Source organism: Phyllobates terribilis, unplaced genomic scaffold (assembly GCF_046119375.1).
Source record: "Phyllobates terribilis strain yellow unplaced genomic scaffold, ASM4611937v1 Scaffold_2__4_contigs__length_985480577, whole genome shotgun sequence".
Taxonomy (NCBI): domain Eukaryota; kingdom Metazoa; phylum Chordata; class Amphibia; order Anura; family Dendrobatidae; genus Phyllobates; species Phyllobates terribilis.
In genome coordinates, this window is record NW_027362762.1 from 797,253,153 (window position 1) to 797,272,988 (window position 19,836).

The 19,836-nt window shown below is 44.9% G+C and overlaps 1 protein-coding gene across 2 annotated transcripts in view; it reads right to left on the reverse strand.

Annotated features, from left to right (window-relative positions):
* Nucleotides 1-19,836, reverse strand: part of BCLAF3 (BCLAF1 and THRAP3 family member 3) — a 123,098-nt gene that overhangs the window by 49,435 nt on the left and 53,827 nt on the right. For both annotated transcript variants that reach the window (XM_073667469.1, XM_073667468.1), the window contains exons 2-7: nt 16,441-16,596; nt 12,462-12,517; nt 9,634-10,188; nt 8,400-9,047; nt 5,840-5,947; nt 3,680-3,852 (exon numbers count right to left, since the gene is read on the reverse strand). In XM_073667469.1, the coding sequence (XP_073523570.1) occupies nt 3,680-3,852; nt 5,840-5,947; nt 8,400-9,047; nt 9,634-10,188; nt 12,462-12,502 (1,525 nt within the window). In that variant the 5' untranslated portion in view covers nt 12,503-12,517; nt 16,441-16,596. The remainder of the gene's footprint in view (nt 1-3,679; nt 3,853-5,839; nt 5,948-8,399; nt 9,048-9,633; nt 10,189-12,461; nt 12,518-16,440; nt 16,597-19,836) is intronic.

The window sequence follows — 19,836 nt, forward strand, 5'->3', positions numbered from 1 at the left end:
GAGCACAGAGCGGGCCAGCAGCACCAGAGAGCACAGAGCGGGCCAGCAGCACCAGAGCGCACAGAGCGGTCCAGCAGCACCAGAGAGCACAGAGCGGGCCAGCAGCAGCAGAGCGGGCCAGCAGCAGCAGAGCGCACAGAGCGGGCCAGCAGCAGCAGAGCGCACAGAGCGGGCCAGCAGCAGCAGAGCGCACAGAGCGGGCCAGCAGCAGCAGAGCGCACAGAGCGGGCCAGCAGCAGCAGAGCGCACAGAGCGGGCCAGCAGCAGCAGAGCGCACAGAGCGGGCCAGCAGCACCAGAGCGCACAGAGCGGGCCAGCAGCACCAGAGCGCACAGAGCGGGTCAGCAGCACCAGAGCGCACAGAGCGGGTCAGCAGCACCAGAGCGGGCCAGCAGCACCAGAGAGCACAGAGCGGGCCAGCAGCACCAGAGAGCACAGAGCGGGCCAGCAGCACCAGAGAACACAGAGTGGGCCAGCAGCACCAGAGAGCACAGAGCGGGCCAGCAGCACCAGAGCGCACAGAGCGGGCCAGCAGCACCAGAGAGCACAGAGCGGGCCAGCATCACCAGAGAGCACAGAGCGGGCCAGCAGCAGCAGAGCGCACAGAGCGGGCCAGCAGCACCAGAGCGGGCCAGCAGCACCAGAGCGGGCCAGCAGCACCAGAGCGGGCCAGCAGCACCAGAGCGCACAGAGCGGGCCAGCAGCACCAGAGCGCACAGAGCGGGCCAGCAGCACCAGAGCGCACAGAGCGGGCCAGCAGCACCAGAGCGCACAGAGCGGGCCAGCAGCACCAGAGCGCACAGAGCGGGCCAGCAGCACCAGAGCGCACAGAGTGGGCCAGCAGCACCAGAGCGGGCCAGCAGCACCAGAGCGGGCCAGCAGCACCAGAGCGCACAGAGCGGGCCAGCAGCACCAGAGCGCACAGAGCGGGCCAGCAGCACCAGAGCGCACAGAGCGGGCCAGCAGCACCAGAGCGCACAGAGCGGGCCAGCAGCACCAGAGCGGGCCAGCAGCACCAGAGCGCACCAGAGCGGGCCAGCAGCACCAGAGCGGGCCAGCAGCACCAGAGCGCACCAGAGCAGGCCAGCAGCACCAGAGCGCACCAGAGCGGGCCAGCAGCACCAGAGCGCACCAGAGCGGGCCATCAACACCAGAGCGCACCAGAGCGGGCCATCAGCACCAGAGCGGGCCAGCAGCACCAGAGCGGGCCAGCAGCACCAGAGCGCACAGAGCGGGCCAGCAGCACCAGAGCGGGCCAGCAGCACCAGAGCGCACAGAGCGGGCCAGCAGCACCAGAGCGCACAGAGCGGGCCAGCAGCACCAGAGCGGGCCAGCAGCACCAGAGCGGGCCAGCAGCACCAGAGCGCACCAGAGCGGGCCAGCAGCACCAGAGCGCACAGAGCGGGCCAGCAGCACCAGAGCGCACAGAGCGGGCCAGCAGCACCAGAGCGCACAGAGCGGGCCAGCAGCACCAGAGCGCACAGAGCGGGCCAGCAGCACCAGAGCGCACAGAGCGGGCCAGCAGCACCAGAGCGCACAGAGCGGGCCAGCAGCACCAGAGCGGGCCAGCAGCACCAGAGCGCACAGAGCGAGCCAGCAGCACCAGAGCGCACAGAGCGGGCCAGCAGCACCAGAGCGCACAGAGCGGGCCAGCAGCACCAGAGCGCACAGAGCGGGCCAGCAGCACCAGAGCGCACAGAGAAGGCCAGCAGCACCAGAGCGCACAGAGCGGGCCAGCAGCACCAGAGCGCACAGAGCGGGCCAGCAGCACCAGAGCGCACAGAGCGGGTCAGCAGCACCAGAGCGGGCCAGCAGCACCAGAGAGCACAGAGCGGGCCAGCAGCACCAGAGAGCACAGAGCGGGCCAGCAGCACCAGAGCGGGCCAGCAGCACCAGAGCGGGCCAGCAGCACCAGAGCGCACAGAGCGGGCCAGCAGCACCAGAGCGCACAGAGCGGGCCAGCAGCACCAGAGCGCACAGAGCGGGCCAGCAGCACCAGAGCGCACAGAGCGGGCCAGCAGCACCAGAGCGCACAGAGCGGGCCAGCAGCACCAGAGCGCACAGAGCGGGCCAGCAGCACCAGAGCGCACAGAGAAGGCCAGCAGCACCAGAGCGCACAGAGCGGGCCAGCAGCACCAGAGCGCACAGAGCGGGCCAGCAGCACCAGAGCGCACAGAGCGGGTCAGCAGCACCAGAGCGGGCCAGCAGCACCAGAGCGCACAGAGCGGGCCAGCAGCACCAGAGCGCACAGAGCGGGCCAGCAGCACCAGAGCGCACAGAGCGGGCCAGCAGCACCAGAGCGCACAGAGCGGGCCAGCAGCACCAGAGCGCACAGAGCGGGTCAGCAGCACCAGAGCGCACAGAGCGGGTCAGCAGCACCAGAGCGGGCCAGCAGCACCAGAGAGCACAGAGCGGGCCAGCAGCACCAGAGAGCACAGAGCGGGCCAGCAGCACCAGAGAGCACAGAGCGGGCCAGCAGCACCAGAGAGCACAGAGCGGGCCAGCAGCACCAGAGAGCACAGAGCGGGCCAGCAGCACCAGAGCGCACAGAGTGGGCCAGCAGCACCAGAGCGGGCCAGCAGCACAGAGCGGGCCAGCAGCACCAGAGCGCACAGAGCGGGCCAGCAGCACCAGAGCGGGCCAGCAGCACCAGAGCGGGCCAGCAGCACCAGAGCGCACCAGAGCAGGCCAGCAGCACCAGAGCGGGCCAGCAGCACCAGAGCGGGCCAGCAGCACCAGAGCGCACCAGAGCGGGCCAGCAGCACCAGAGCGCACCAGAGCGGGCCATCAACACCAGAGCGCACCAGAGCGGGCCATCAGCACCAGAGCGGGCCAGCAGCACCAGAGCGCACAGAGCGGGCCAGCAGCACCAGAGCGGGCCAGCAGCACCAGAGCGCACAGAGCGGGCCAGCAGCACCAGAGCGCACAGAGCGGGCCAGCAGCACCAGTGCGGGCCAGCAGCACCAGAGCGGGCCAGCAGCACCAGAGCGGGCCAGCAGCACCAGAGCGCGCCAGAGCGGGCCAGCAGCACCAGAGCGCGCCAGAGCGGGCCAGCAGCACCAGAGCGGGCCAGCAGCACCAGAGCACACAGTGCGGGCCAGCAGCGCAGCCATGCCGCTGACACAAGCTGTCAATCTTCAGCAAAGTGACCTCTGCCGAGAAGGAAGCCTGTATTCAGGTCGGCTCCTGAATACAGGAACATAAGAAAATCTCTTGTATGTGGTTGTACAAATTAATTAAAAGCCACAACAGGAAGCAATATATTAAAATAGGTAAATTATATATACTCATCCATTTCAACCCCCACTGATCGGGTGCTGCGTCATGGCCTGTAAAACCTGCATGTCACCTATCAATGGCCTTAGCAGTCTCATGACTAGTGTTGAGCGAATTTCTTTGGCATTTCAAATTAGGGTTCGTATCCGGGGTTCCGGCTTGGTGGCGCTAAAAAAAATCGGCTCCGCCCATGAACATCCCTGATTTGCCACGCTGTCAAGCAGATGTTATCTGCATGAGAAGGGGTTGTCCTAATATTGGACAACCCCTTTAAGAATAATTTCCCATTTCGGATTAATACGCATTAGGGCCACACTAAAGGCAACACTGCCCAGACCACTCCATTTCAATAGGCAAAGAATAATATTACCTTATATACCAATATTTTACTATTTTATCTCACCTTTCACTTCATGGATGATGGTTATGATTTCCTGAGTAAATTCAGACTTTGGAGCATCATTTCCTCCATGCTTTGAAGAACTTAAATGGTCAAACACAGGGTGAAAAGTGTCCTTTCCCCGTACAGCTACCAGGTCTTCAGACATCTGTCTCTCATTGGAAGTGGTATTGTTCCTGCAATGGTTAAAGCAGTGTTACTTTGTATATCTACCAAAGATTAAAAAAATACCCCAAAAAATCCATGAAGTTGTTGTCATTTTTGCTGAATGGTTTTCAATGACCAGATCTTTTCAACTGCATGCACAGGGTCTGTTCCTTTTTCTCTGGCCTTAATCCTTTATGTCTGGGGCTACCTTCACAGAACGCAGACTCTGCATACAGAGAGAGGTGTAACTAAAGCAAACAATTGGAATAGCCCCTAACAGGGTCAGCGTCAGCACCAGGCGCACCAGGGCAAGTGCCGGGCCCTGGACCATCAGGGGGGACAAACTCACTGTCGGGGCCCGGGCCGCTCCCGCAGCAGCTGTGCAAGACCGCTGGCGCTGCTTGGTTGCTGTCACTTTACCAGACATGGCCGTGCGCAGTGCGGCTGTGTCTGGTAGTAATGACACGGCAGAGTAGGCATTGCACCTTTAATTGTGCTTGTGTGTCGCCCCTGCCGTGACATTACTGGCAGACACAGACGCACGCATGGCTGCGTACTGTATGTGCATGCATGTCTGATTACTGTATATGTGTGCATATGTGAAGGATGAGGGGACAGCCTGGGCAGTGTGTTGTATACCTATATTTCTCCGCTGTATCTGTGCATCATGAATCGTGGTATGTGTTAAAGGGGCCCACTGAGATTCTTTTGCCAGGGGCACACAAAACCCTGGAGCCGGCCCTGGCCCCTAAAATGAAAACCCAAAAGACTTAGCATTGCTCTTTAAAAAGACCATTGCAAATCAGGTCTTGTATTTTTTCTTCCTTTTTCTCTCACCTGTATCCTGTTATTTTGTTTTGCTGCTTGGTGACTTTCTATGCTTTAACTCAGTCAAAAAGAGGTGTGTAGGAGGTACGGATATTAAGTAAGTGATTTTTGGGTTGCGGAGTTCACCCGTTGTTAAAAATTAATTACGGATATTCATTTTATTCTTAATTCTGAATTCTGTACCATACATTGCATAAGATTGTAAGATTGCATCGTGCTAGGGTTTCTAGATGACATGCGCTATTTGTGTATTTTTAGTTCAGTGCTATATGCAGAAGAACAGGTGCTATATGATCGGCCTATATAAGCCCATGTTAGAGACAGGGGTTCGCTCTTGCCATTTCACAGGACACTGAACAAGGATCTGTGTGTGAAACAGCTGCTGATGTAGGCCCAAGGAGACACGTCCTTTACCAGGACACATGGTGTCATCCTGACACACGTGCTGGACACAGACAGATGCAACCTGCCATCCAGGATCCCAGGAAAAGATGGGTGAATCTCAACTATTAAGCTAATTATGGACAAATGGACAATCATTCTAACTATTTAATTTAACTTCTGCAATCATTCTTTTTAATGGACAATTCAAGAATAAATCAATACTTTTTTTTATAAGAATATCGTGATATTGATACTTTGATCAATCGCATCTGATAAGAAGTCCTTGCTAGAAAAATTCTACGGTAATAATTATTTTTTTTACATTGGCGAGCCTCAGTCAGTCCTGATTTTTCGTGTTTTTTACAGGAAAGGGTTTTTACAGTTAGAGAAGTCAGCCTGTGGAATGCCGATCACAAGAGGTAGCACGGATGACATTATAACAGCGTTCAAAAGAGGGCTGCATGATTTCTTCAGTACAAATAAAATTATGGGTTATAGTTTATAATTTAGTGACAAAATGTATAATTGGTGGAGAAAGGTTGAACTTGATGGAGCTAGGTCTTTTTTCAACCTATGTAACTACAGAACTATGTAACAATGTAGGCTATATTCACACCTGTGCTTATATGTATCACACAACAGCCACCAACAGTGCCAAACCAAACGCATTAACCCACTGAGTTTGCCAGGTATCTGCCATTGGTCTCAGTTATGTAACCTCCATGTGCCCTTTCCCACAAATAAAAAATAAAAAAAATATACATTTTACGGGCTCCAACACAATTTTAAAGTTTAAAAGAGCACCTTTTTTGAACATCATTTTCTGATCTCTTTTGTTCGTAATTCTTCCCTTTGGGTATGTGAGACTTTGGTTGAATATCCTTGGAGATATTCCAGTGTTCATTGGGTTGTCTAGATAAGAACAATTTATGGAGTTACCTCATTCATACTCATATATGCAGAAATAAATCACTTAGCTTACATAAAGCTTACATAAAGCATAGCATGTTTTAAGCATGGACTGGGTAAGTTGTGGTGAGTAGGGGTGAGAGTTGTGAAGGTCTTATGTATCTTTACAATACTTAAAAGAAATCTGTCACCAGGCTTTTTCTACCCCATTAAGAGCAGCATAATGTAGTGGCAAAAATGCGGATTCCAGCTATGTGTCACTAACTGGGCTGTTTGCAGTTTTGATAAAATCACTGCAGATCTACCAGTGCCCTGAATGCTGAGCTCTATATAACCCCACCCACACCACTGATTGGAAGCTTTCTGTGTACACTGTGCATAGGCAGCAAGCTGCCCATCAGTGGTGGGGGAGAAGTTATACAGAGCTCATGAATATGTAGGACTACCTGGCAGCAGGTTTACTAGTCATCTAGTGATAATCTCCAGCTGATAAAACTAAAGCAGCCCAGTAAGTGACACATAGCTGTCATCAGGGTCTCGATGTCTACATTATGCTGCTCTCAGAGTAGGTGGCAAGAACTTTGCGACTGAATAGTTAGTAATTAAGTCATTACAAGAAAATGCTATAAAATTTACAATAAAAATATAGATTATGTAAAATAATTAAAAATAACAGGGGTATTTCCAGAATTGAAAGTTAGGATAAGGGTTAACTTACTGATTGCTGGGGGTCTGACTAATTAGACTCCCAGTGATCATAAGAAAAGGGATTTGGAGAGTCAGAGACAGAATTTTCCATATCAATAGTTTGGGTCCCCAATGTTTTCAAAGGGGCTTGGGTTCTGGTTGAAGTCTGGGTACAGTTCTGGTCCCCGAAAGAAACTTTGGAATAAAGTAAGTGTCTGGTACCAGAATCAGAACTTCCAAGGGTCAAACTCATCCCTACTGGGAGTAAGTAATCCCTCATACAATGATTAAAGGATAGCTTTTACTTCTGCCAACACCCCCTTGCTATGATAATATAACCTTAATTTCAAGAACACAATAAATATTTTGATGCAAGACAGAACTATCCCCTTACCTGTTCAATAATTCTTGCTCTTTCAGGTCATAAACAGGATCCACATTTGTTGTTGTAAATCTACATAGCAATATATGATGCCACCCAATCATCAAACACTATATAAACTCTGATTTCCTTGAATTACACATTTCGCCAGTGGAGTCATTTGCATATTATATTATCCTGTGCTATCATAGATTTGTGAGGCGAGAAAAATTTCATGCGACTTTACATATTAATGTGTTTTTAGTAGTAGCTGACTTCAATGACAAGAATATTATGGCGAGGTGGACCTCAGGTTTGAGAATTCTTGGTATTTTCATTGCAAATTTCTTTCATATTTCACGTTTTTCGAGACGACACTAACACGATTAAAAGATATGCCGGAGAACAAAGTCCACATGGTTAGGATTTGCTCCAGATTCGGTATGAAAATGGATCATTAAAATGTAGGACAATCGTTTCATCTCATTTTGCCAATTAACTGTATGGGAAAAAAAATGGATAAGCAAGTATTCTGTCCATACACATTCAACATATACGTTTCCACATATTTGATGGCTCTTTTTCAGCTGTGTTCTGTGATGGTCATCACTCTTCATATTCAAGACCTAAATCCTGTATATAAGGATGATCAAAGCATAAAACATGAATTTCCTCATAACGTAGTTAGCACCCATTACGCAGAATGTCAGTCGATGGACACCGCCAAGAAAAAAAAAAAAAATCACTTAATTAGGTTAGATTTGACTATTTTGGAGTCTGCAGCTTGTTTGTTGTTTTAATAATGTCTCCCGAAGTTTCACATAACATACAGATTATTGTGATTGACAGAGGCTACAATTTTCTTTCCAGTAAAGTTGGTCCCATGGAAACTTTCGTAAATTTGTCCCCCCCGCTTTCTTTAGGGAATTAAATCAACATTTATTCAATCATCAAATGTTCCAACTCGTTTCCAAAGATTAATTGGTGAGTGAAGTCACAGAGCAAAAGCCACGCTGCGAAAAATATTAGACTTGGAAGGATAGTGTTGATATGATCCGCATGAATGTCATGTATGAAGGGAGCGTGACCTTTTAAGAAAATATTTTGCTGTTCCTGTTTTCTAGATCTTTTGCTCTTTATTTTTTTTTTCATTTGTTGTAGTCTTCTAGTCTTATGAGCTTTCTTCTATAATTGAAGAGTGCTTACTAGTTGATTAAGTTTCTTCTGCAATTCCACCCCAGATATTTTTTTCCATTCACGCATGAAAATTTCAGGATCTTTCAAGCGAACTTCTAGATGTGTCATCCTCTTGTTTCCACAGATGAAAGAAGCATGAACTTTTACCTCGCCCTCACAGAAAACCCAGGAAAAAAAAAAATTAATTAGCAGATTAATTAAAAATAATACCTATACTTATCCACCGATTTCTTCAAATCGAAATTAACCATGATGGATTCCTTTTCAGAACTTATCTTCGGTATTATGGTTGGCTCAGAAGATTTTGGATTATGGTTATCCAAGTGGCGTTTAGTACTTGATTCCGTCCTGTAGTCGGCTTTCCTTCCAGTTTCCTTGTGTTTATGATTTGGGTGTTTGTTATCTGTTTTGAACATGTCCCTATCGGGAGCCTTTCTTTCACTGTATTTAGTAGACGGTTCTGGTGGTCTTTCAGAGAATTTCTCCCTTTCCAGGTTACTCGTATTTGATCTGTTGTGTTGAGAAGTTCTGGTGGGAGAGTTCTTCTTGTCTTCATAACGGTTGCGTCTCTCAGCACGGTCATTTGAAAACTGTAACTCAGCGTGTACATATGATGGAGACCTGTGACTATAGTCATATTCTATCTTGGTAAGTTCTCCCGAATTTGTCTGGTATACAACAGGGCTGGGATCTCGGAGATCTAGGTCTTTTGACCAATTCTTTTGATGATATGGCCGTGACGCATGATCATCATTCCAGTGAGAATGTCGAGGTGGCGGCCGATAATCATGCCTATCTGGATCTCTAGTTCTCTTGGAAAATGGCTCATGTTCTATGTAATCATGATTCTCAGGATGCCTGTTGACATAAATAATTATTATCTTAACGAGTGGAAATTAAAGCAGATCAGAAATCCAACATATGAGCAGATTCCTTAAAGCAAATCTGTCATCAGATATCAGGATACAAACTATATAATTAAATATATCTCAGAACTGATGAGACTGATGTACTTACTTTGAAAAGCTATGTCTGACTCTGTATAATCCTTTTTGAAGGTTCCCTTGCCTAAAAAGACTCTAGCTGGACTCATAAAATGCTCATTTTAAATTTCAGAATTATACAGTTTGACAAAGATTTTAAAAAAAAGTACACCAGTCTCATCAGGTCTAGCAAATCCATTTAATAATGTGTGCAGTTTATATTAAGAAATGTTGCATCAAATTCAATTTAAAGGGAACTTGACACAATGAACATATTTGTCTAATATGCGAGCAGCATGCTTTAGAGCAGAAGGCTCTAGTTTTGGGAAGAAGATTCAGTATGCCTCTACTTTTATTAAGAGGCCATTAGACAGTCCTAATCAGAGATTTTACATGGGCCCTATGACTATACAGTTGCATATGATGGGAAATCAATGAGGGTAGACCTAAATAGTCCCTACCTCTTGTGAAACGAATTTCGACCCATAAATTCTTCAGATCTCCTGCTGGGTGGTGGTAAATAAGAATCTGAATGATCTTGATTCCATTGATCGTTATGGCCATGCCAATCCCACTCAGGTTGTCTGTGGTGAGACCTGTGAGAAGTGTCTTCTCGTCTTGAAGGTTTAAACCCGTTTGTTTCAGGATGTGCATTCAGTTCTTGGTTTCTCTGGTGATAATCTCGGTGTTCTCGGGGGACATGCCTATTATGATCCTCAGGATATTTTGCTGGAAATCTCCTATTGCCATCTCCTCGTCTATCTGGAGAATGTACTCTTTTAAGACGATTGGATGATTCAAAGGGAGATTTCCTTAAGTCTGTAGAGAACGAATCTGGCTCATAGTTTTTATCATTAAAGCGTTTATACGGAGTCATCCTAGAATGGCTTTGTCCATGCCTTTCTTCTTCCCAGTGTATGGGTCTTCTGGAGTCTCTATGGAACCCTTCACCATCTTGGTAATGCTCTTGAACGTGTCTGTGTCTATTGTGCTCTGGACTTCTGTATGGGTGAGGTCTACATAAACACAATAAAGTACCATAAGATATGTGGTTTGATATCATGCACAAGGTACCTTAATCTTAAACTGATTTTTTTTTTCCTCAAAACCATTCAGAATACTGTAAAATAATAAAACAAAAAAATATATACTCACATAACCAATCCCCTTCTTCAAATCCTGTCTGTGTCCGCCATCGGTCTCTACACTTCCAGTTCGGTCCAGATGGGTAATTGACTGCTGAAGGCAATCGCTGCCCACAATGGTGAGCAAATCATCACTAAGTGATTGCCTGCAGTGGCCACATGTCTATCTGAACTGAGCAAAAGTATGGAGACCAGTGGCTTTTACAAAACCCCATCTACACTGCTGGAAAAAAAATCTGTACAGATTTTAGGGTACACTGCATAATTTTCAAATTCCCAAATTGCTAGTGCCAGATTATTATTATGGATTTTGGAATGAAATCCACAGCAGAATCTGATTAGAAAGCAGTTTTTCAGAGGAGTCTTTGATGATTTTCAGCTATCCACTGCCTACAACATTTACCATGTACAGTGGGGGAAATAAGTATTTGATCCCTTGCTGTTTTTGTAAGTTTGCCCACTGACAAAGACATGAACAGTCTATAATTTTAAGGGTAGGTTAATTTTAACATTGATAGATAGAATATCCCCCAAGAAAATCACATTGTATAAATTAGATAATTTTTTCTTGCATTTTGCAGTGAGAAATAAGTATTTGATGCCCTACAAACCATTATCAGTTCTGGCTCCTACACACCAGTTAGACGCTCCTAATCAACTCATTACCTGCATTAAAGACAGCTGTCTTACATAGTCACCTGTATAAAAGACTCCTGTCCACAGACTCAATTAATCAGTCATACTCTAACCTCTACAACATGGGCAAGACCAAAGAGCTTTCTAAGAATGTCAGGGACAAGATCATAGACCTGCACAAAGCTGGAATGGGCTACAAACCCATAAGTAAGATGCTGGGTGAGAAGGAGACAACTGTTGGTGCAATAGTAAGAAAATGGAATACTATATGACTGTCAATCGACATTGATCTGGGGCACCATGCAAAATCTCAACTTGTGGGGTATCCTTGATCATGAGGAAGGTGAGAGATCAGCCTAAAACTACACAGGGGGACCTTGTTAATGATCTCAAGGCAGCTGGGATCACAGTCACCAAGAAAACCATTGGTAACACATTACGCCTTAAAGGTTTAAAATCCTGCAGTGCCCGCGAGGTCCTCCTGCTCAAGAAAGCACATGTGCAGGCCCGTCTGAAGTTTGCCAATGAACACCTTGATGATTCTGTGAGTTATTTGGAGAAGGTGCTGTGAGATGAGACAAAAATTGAGCTCTTTGGCATTAACTCAACTCTCCGTGTTTGGAGGAAGAAGAAGGATGAATACAACCCTTAGAACACTGTCCCAACTGTGAAACATGGTGGGGGAAACATTATACTTTAGGGGTGCTTTTCTGCAAAGGGGACATGACGAATGCACCGTACGGAAGGGAACATGGATGGGGTCATGTATCGCGAGATTTTGGCCAACAACCTCCTTCCCTCAATAAGAGCACTGAAGATGGGTAATGGCTGGGTCTTCCAGCAAGACAATGACCCAAAACATACAGCCAAGGCAACAAAGGAGTGGCTTAAAAAGAAGCACAGTAAGGTCATGGAGTGGCCTAGCCAGTCTCCAGACCTTAATCCCATAGAAAACTTATGGAGGGAGTTGAAGCTTCGAGTTGCTAAGCAACAGCCTCAAAATCTTAATGATTTAGAGATTATCTGCAAAGAGGAGTGGACCAAAATTCCTCCTGACATGTGTGCAAACCTCATCATCAACTACAAAAAACGTCTGACTGCTGTGCTTTCCAACAAGGGTTTTGCCGCCAAGTATTAAGTGTTGATTGCCAAAGGGATCAAATACTTATTTCTCACAGCAAAATGCAAAAAAAAAAAATATATATCTAATTTATACAATGTGATTTTCTTTTTTTTTTTTTTTTTTTTGGGGATATTCTATCTCTCAATGTTAAAATAAACCTACACTTAAAATTATAGACTGTTCATGTCTTTGTCAGTGGGCAAACTTACAAAAACAGCAAGGGATCAAATAATTATTTCCCCCACTGTATAAAGCTCACCGCCTAAAGGTCAAATTTCTGGTGTTCCACGAGTGATTAATCTTAATAAAAATCCACAAATTCATACTGGCCCATGGTAAATTTTCACAAGGCACGTTAGGACTAGAAGTTAAATTATATACTAACCTTGATTTCCACCTGGGTGACCGTGAGCGTGACTTTGGCATACTTTATATGGTGGCCTTAAAAGTAAGAAAGTAAGAAATTATTATAATCCATATTTGCATCCAGAGGAAGCGTTAAAGAAATCTGTCAAGTTCCTGAAGCCTCAGAAACCACCTTCAGTACAATTTATAATGTGAAGCCAGCGTCCCAATAATGTCTTCGATGCCTGAGACAATTGCTGTTATTGTCGGAAAGTGCACTCTTAATGCCATGTAAGGTGTATGCAAAAAAGACCTGACAAGTCCAGGGAGCGGTGCTTCTTCACAGAGACCAGTCCGGCTTTGCGCGTAGTAATCATACCACACTACACATGTTGACATCATATTGATTTGCTGCTTCTACCATTTAGTGGTTGAAGTCCATGATGCCTTTGCTTTTTTGCCACAGAAGAAACGACACAACGTATCAGGAGGATGGCAATCACGTCCAGGTGGACATAATTACCGTGGGTAAAGCCCGCAGTGAAGAAAAGTACCCCCTTGCTCCTCCCTGACTAGTCAGAAATATTATTGCATGCCAAGGACGGTATTAAACGATTATTTTTCAAAAATAACATCAATTGTCTCAGGTATCAGAGACATTATTGAGAAGCTGGATTCAGGTTCACAATCGTACTGTTTGTTGTATTGAGGTTTTCGAGACTTCTAGGACCTGACAGGTTCCATTTGAGATCATTTTAAGATAGAGCTTTTCCTAAACAGTTTTTGCACATAATTCAGATTTAAAGTGTAGTAAAAGCAAATAAAAAGTGAACAAAATTATACACCACTATAAGTGAAATGATCATGGAGCGGTGCCATTGCTGGCATCCCTGACAATCAGTAGTTATTAGTGGGAAAACTGCCACGTTTGTTTCCCCTCAAATGGAATAATACTAGATGTGCACTGAAATAAAAAGCATATCTAGGGTATAAATTGGTAATTGATCATTACATATGGCCAGGTTTTACATTGCTTACAGTGAGTTCCTGTTGCGATTGGAGATTTCAACATCGTAGAAGGTCTAATTAACAGGAAATTTCAAAGCTCAGTGAAACAACAGGTACGGGAAATACAAACTCATGGCAACCTTTGACACACTCAGAGCAGGAATGAAAGTGTTATATTTTGAGATGTTACCCCTTAGACTCGTGTCAGAGGCCTCTCATCCAGCCAAATCAAACATCTTGCTTTGCAATGATGAGGAACAAACACCCCAAAACATGTGCCTGCAAATAGTGTCTGGTTTGGCTTTAATTCTAATTCATGTGGCAAGGATCATTTAACATGTCAGTATTGACTTTTAAGATTGCCACATCCAATAGGTGGTACTAGAGTTATAACCCGCTTCCTCTCTGAATACAAAATTATCATATTTCAATTCCCAGAGGAGCACTGCATGGCCTATAAGTCCCCTTATGCCGTTACAGATGGATTTAGGTCATTCTACAATAAGGATTGTGCCGCTTAGAGTTCGAGGGGACATCACAAGTTCTCAATCAGAGGACTATAAAAATGTCACACTACTTATTTATGAACTCACACAATGATTTACAGCACAACACTTTATTCCTGCACTTAGGCTGAGTTCACACGATGCGTATTTCATGCGTTTCCGCGGCGTTTTTGCAGTTGCGTAAACGCCGCGGAAACGCATGAAAAACGCATGGTAGAAGGGAAGCAATGTTCCCCAATGGAAATCCGCATGTGCTGTGCCCATGATGCGGATTTTTCCGCAGCGTTAACGCTGCGGTCAAAAATCCGCAGCATGTCAATTAATTTTGCGGAAACGCGGCGATTTCGCCGCCATTGACTTGCATTAGAACGCGCCAATTCCGCAAGACAGCATTTGTACTTGCGTTATTGGCGCGTTCTAATATGCGGATGGTACCCGGGTGTGGAGGAGAGGAGAGTCTCATCCACACCCAGGTACCATTAAAAAAAAAAGAATAAAATAAAAAATAAATGTATTCTTACCTTCTGTCGGCCCGCGCAGCGCTCCCGCTTGGTTCCCGGCACTTGCAGTGAGTTGTAGGACCTGCGGTGACGTCAGAGTCATGTGACGGGTCACGTGACGCTGACGTCGGCAGGTCTTTCAATTCAAAGTTGCCGGCAGCCGGGAGAACGGAGTGAGCAGGACAGCGCGGGCCATCGGAGGTAAGTATATACACTCTCTCGGGTCACACTATATAAATCCATGCTGTTTGCATGGATTTATATAGTGTGACCTAGTTGTCAAGCACTTTCCAGGTGATGCTAAAATCGCCTGGAAAGCGCTTGTCAATCTGCATGCGGAAACGCATGTGAATCTGCATGTGGATCCGCATGTATTCTGCAGGAAAAACGCATGCACAATCTGCATGCGTTTTTTCTGCCAGGGAGATGCAGAAATGATGCAGAAATTTTCTGCTTCATTTCTGCATCGTGTGCACATACCCTAAGGGTACACTAAGGGTATGTGCACACGATGCAGAAATGAAGCAGAAAATTTCTGCATCATTTCTGCATCTCCCTGGCAGAAAAAACGCATGCAGATTGTGCATGCGTTTTTCCTGCAGAATACATGTGGATCCACATGCAGATTCACATGCGTTTCCGCATGCAGATTGACAAGCGCTTTCCAGGCGATGTTAGCATCACCTGGAAAGTGCTTGATAACTAGGTCACACTATATAAATCCATGCAAACAGCATGGATTTATACAGTGTGAACCGAGAGAGTGTATATACTTACCTCCGATGGCCCGCGCTGTCCTGCTCAATCTGTTCTCCCTCGCCGGCAACTTTGAATTGAAAGACCTGCCGACGTCAGCGTCACGTGACCCGTCACATGACTCTGACGTCACCGCAGGTCCTACAACTCACTGCAAGTGCCGGGAACCAAGCGGGAGCGCTGTGCGGGCCGACAGATGGTAAGAATACATTTATTTTTTTATTTTATTCTTCTTTTACAGCTTTTTTAATGGTACCTGGGTGTGGATGAGACTCTCCTCTCCTCCACACCCGGGTACCATCCGCACATTAGAACGCACCAATTACGCAAGTACAAATGCTGTCTTGCGGAATTGGCGCGTTCTAATGCAAGTCAATGGCGGCGAAATCGCCGCGTTTCCGCAAAATTAATTGACATGCTGCGGATTTTTGACCGCAGCGTTAACGCTGCGGAAAAATCCGCATCATGGGCACAGCACATGCGGATTTCCATTGGGGAACATTGCTTCCCTTCTACCATGCGTTTTTCATGCGTTTCCGCGGCGTTTACGCAACTGCAAAAACGCCGCGGAAACGCATGAAATACGCATCGTGTGAACACAGCCTAATACTCAAGGGTGCTTGTCTTATTCACTGTACTATCCTTAAGATCCACTTGTGTATAAATATATATGACTCCAGATATTGTGTTAAATGAAGCCTGTTGAAAAGAGCCAAGTAATGTTTTCTCTGCAGTCAATATTCGTTTTTGCACTATAGTTTTTTTTGTCTCCCCTTTTCCAAGAGCCATAACTTTTCATTTTTGAATTGACATAGCCGTACAGTGTAAGGGCTTGTTTTTTTCAGACGTTGTAGCTTTGAATGAGACATTCAGTATATGGTAAAAATCTAAGCAAAGGTCATCAATAGGGTGTGACTGAAAAACACTTTTAAAGCTTGCCATTTGTCTTCATCTTTTAAGTTAGCTGTCTAAGTTATCAACTGAGGAGTGAGGACACTATATATTTCAATAGATGCTTCTGGTCCTGTAATGCTAAATGTGGCTTTCAGACTACTGACAAAATATTCTTAATAAAATATTGTCTATATTTTTTGGGAGTAAATGTCCTGGTGAATAGTGAGAATGGCAAAATTCAGCTGTCCAGAACCCAGAGGAGCAGCAGTGTTACCTTCTTAGAAAGATGTAAGTATCTGCTAAAAACAGACCTCTTCTTTGCTATATATTACTTAAATTATTTTGATTCTCTTACCTCTTCTTGCCACTTATGTGCGACTCTCAGGGTGGTCAAAATGTATTTAAATTTTTCAAGGTCTTTGATCCAAAGGTAGTGTGTTCATCCTTCACATTAAAGTAGTCAGTTGTTTAGAAAGACAATTCACATGGGACATATTTTTTTCAATAAGATCTGAAAAGATAAAAATAAAATTATCTTTTTTCAAAAAGTAAATCCTACACTTGCATTAAGCTTGTAGTCAATTTGTGGCAACTATATATTAGAATCGCCATCAATCGGCTAATGTATCGTGGTACCTAGTAGTCAGGCATTTGTCCTACTGACTCTTAGGCCACGTTCACACGTTTAGTATTTTAGATCAGTATTTGTAAGCCAAAACCAGGAGTGGGTGATAAATACAGAAGTGGTGACGTGTTTCTATTATACTTTTCCTCTGATTGTTTTTTTGGCTTACAAATACTGATGAGAAATACGGACCAAACACTGAATGTGTGAACGTGGTCTCAGACACACCAAGATTGTACTGAGAATCTGAAATGGACTAATAAGGTGTGTTCACACAGATTTTTTTTTAATGTAGATTTTTGAGCAAGAAAAACCCACATGTAAAACCTACTTAAAAAAAAGTGCTTCATTTGGTATAGTTTCGTAAAGATACTTTTTTTGGGCAATTTTTTTTTTGAGTCTTTAATTCTAATATGGGGTATAACAATAAAGTGTGGGTTTTTGCTGCAAAAACCTCTCCAAGAACTGAGCAAAAAAACATGCATGTTTTGTATGATTTACAAGCGGAAAATGTGTGACAGTTGACATGTGGCGTTGTTTATTTTAGATGTATTAAAAGCGGCATATAAAAAAAAAACCATTACGTGCACTACAAGTGCATTTTTCATGCACTTGAACAGGAAAGCTTGCTCCAGGCAGATTTAAAGCATTTTTATGTGGATTTAAGTGGAAATCCCCAGTCCAAAAACTACATGTGAAGCTGTTCCTTCATTGTTTTTAGATCTTTTACTCTTTATAAGCATTTTATAATTTTTTTCAACTTTTACATCAAGTTCATATAGACTCAATATTTCCAGCGTTGACCATTATTTTTCAAGACTTCTATAGTTCACCCTGGCATGCTAGATATCAGCTTTTGAGCCAAATGCTGACGTACAACCCATTCATAAATTCTGTGGTTTGGTTTTGTCCACCCGCTTTTTGAGGATTGACCACAAGTTCTCAATGGAATTGAGATAATGGGAGTTTCCTGGCCATGGACGCAAAATTTCAATGCTTTATTAACAATGCCACTTAGTTATCACTTTTGCCTTTTGGCATGGTGCTCCATAATGTTGGAAAAAGTATAGTTCATCACCAAATTGCTCCTGGATCATTGGGAGAAGTTGCTCTTGGAGGACGTTTAGATACTTTATTCATGGTAGTGGTTAGGCAAAATTGTCAGCGAGCCCACTCCCTTGGATGAAGGGCAACCCCACACATGAAGCCACAATTTGGCGACTCTCAGATTTTTTTTTTACAACAGAATTCTGGCGTAAAAGCTTTGATGAATCAGGGCCTTAGTCTTTTCATTCTTCAGATACATAGAAATTACTATAAAAGTAACCCTGATGAGATGGATATGTTGTAATACATCTGAAACTGTACTTGTAATATCTGGAATTACACGGACATCATAATGTCTGCTACATAATAATCTGCTACATACAGCTGTGAAATTGTCGCTTTTAGCTAAAATTAGAGGCAAAGTCTATTACCATTGTGCCCCCTTCCCAATTGTGCATGATCCTGATATTACAACATTTTTGGGGGTCATTTTTACGCAATTTCTCTATTGTCACGTAATCTTTGCTATTATGGAGTCTATGCACTGGCTGGATATAGCTATAGTAGAAATGTGTGAACATGTCGGGCACGCTACTGCCACAAGATCTACAGAAATATACGCCTCTTACTGATCAACACAGAAAAACGATAAAATACCATTGTGAAAATCAAACTTCCAACTACATGACACATATGAATGCTCAGCCACTTACCTCCTCTGCCATGTTATGCCCAAGTGATTACTGAAGCAGCCAATTGACGTTAGGCCGAAGCCACAACTCGATTTTGGTTACCGGACAGCTGCACTTAGCAACTGACAGGCAAAAGATGAAGTCATGAAATGAAAGTCATGAAAGCCATACCTACACACAACCATTATACAGCTTTCATGTACAACTTCCTCCCTCTACCTAAACTAACAACTTGTATCCAGGGAAAAAAATAAATAAGAATATTTCCATACATAGGCCACCATATGCTAGATCGGTTGTATAAAGTCTTTGCCCACAATTCAATAAAACTGGCATTTCATACATCAATATTAATGAGGGTCGTGCAAGAATAAGATGAGACAACTTTATTAAGAGGCGCACGACACTTAAAGGGGTGGACGGAAGTCAAAGTAAATTTAAATCCTAAATCCCTATCTATTTAGTGCTGAAATCTAAGCTATTTTTTAATATACTTGCATTAAAAAATTCCCTAACTACACTATCTGCTACTGTATTTGTTTTTGTTCACTTTGTTTTATAAGCACAGTGCATGCTGGGATAATGAAATAAAGTGTCATCAGGGGGCATAGGCTGTAGTCACTGCTGCAGCTCCTGCCACCTCCCAGAAATGAAGCATCATCGGTGACGCTCCTGTCAGAGGCTGGGCTAGTCCCTGCTGTGCCCCTACGCGCGCTCTGTTGTCGGCTGAACTCAGTAGTAGTAACTAGTCGGCAAGAGCGGTGTCACGATACTCAGCCTGCAGGAGACAAGTGACGTCACTTGCCAAGGCTTATTGCACAGTTCACAGGGACACATAAGGGACTAGCCTCCTACCTAAAACGAGTGTCACTGATGAAGTCACTTAATTTGAGTATCCCAGCAAGCACTGTGACTATCAAACGAAGCATCATTACGCAGAGAGTGAATAAAAGAATAGCAGTTAGATAGTGTGTTTAGGGGAACAATGGGGAATTTTTCATGCACACATATTAGAAATTAGTTTAGATTATGACATTAAATAGATAGGGATTTAAAATGAAATTTACTTTCACTTCGGACCACCCCTTTAAAAGGTAACCTGTCATACCCCAAAATTCTATTAACCTGTACATATGGGGTTAATTTGTAGGTTTACAGTATTCCGTACTGATGTACTGCTGAGCCAGCTGTCAGTCAAAGGCAGGGTGTGCTTACAGCCGCCCATCACTTTGTACTGAGTGATGACTGTAGCCGGGCCAGTCTCACCTCTATGACTGAAAGCCAGTAACTGGGCACTTTTGGAATGCTCTTAACTTCAGATTAATAGCATTTTGGGACATGACAAGATCCCTTTAACCCCTTAATGACAGCCAATATGCCTTTAAAC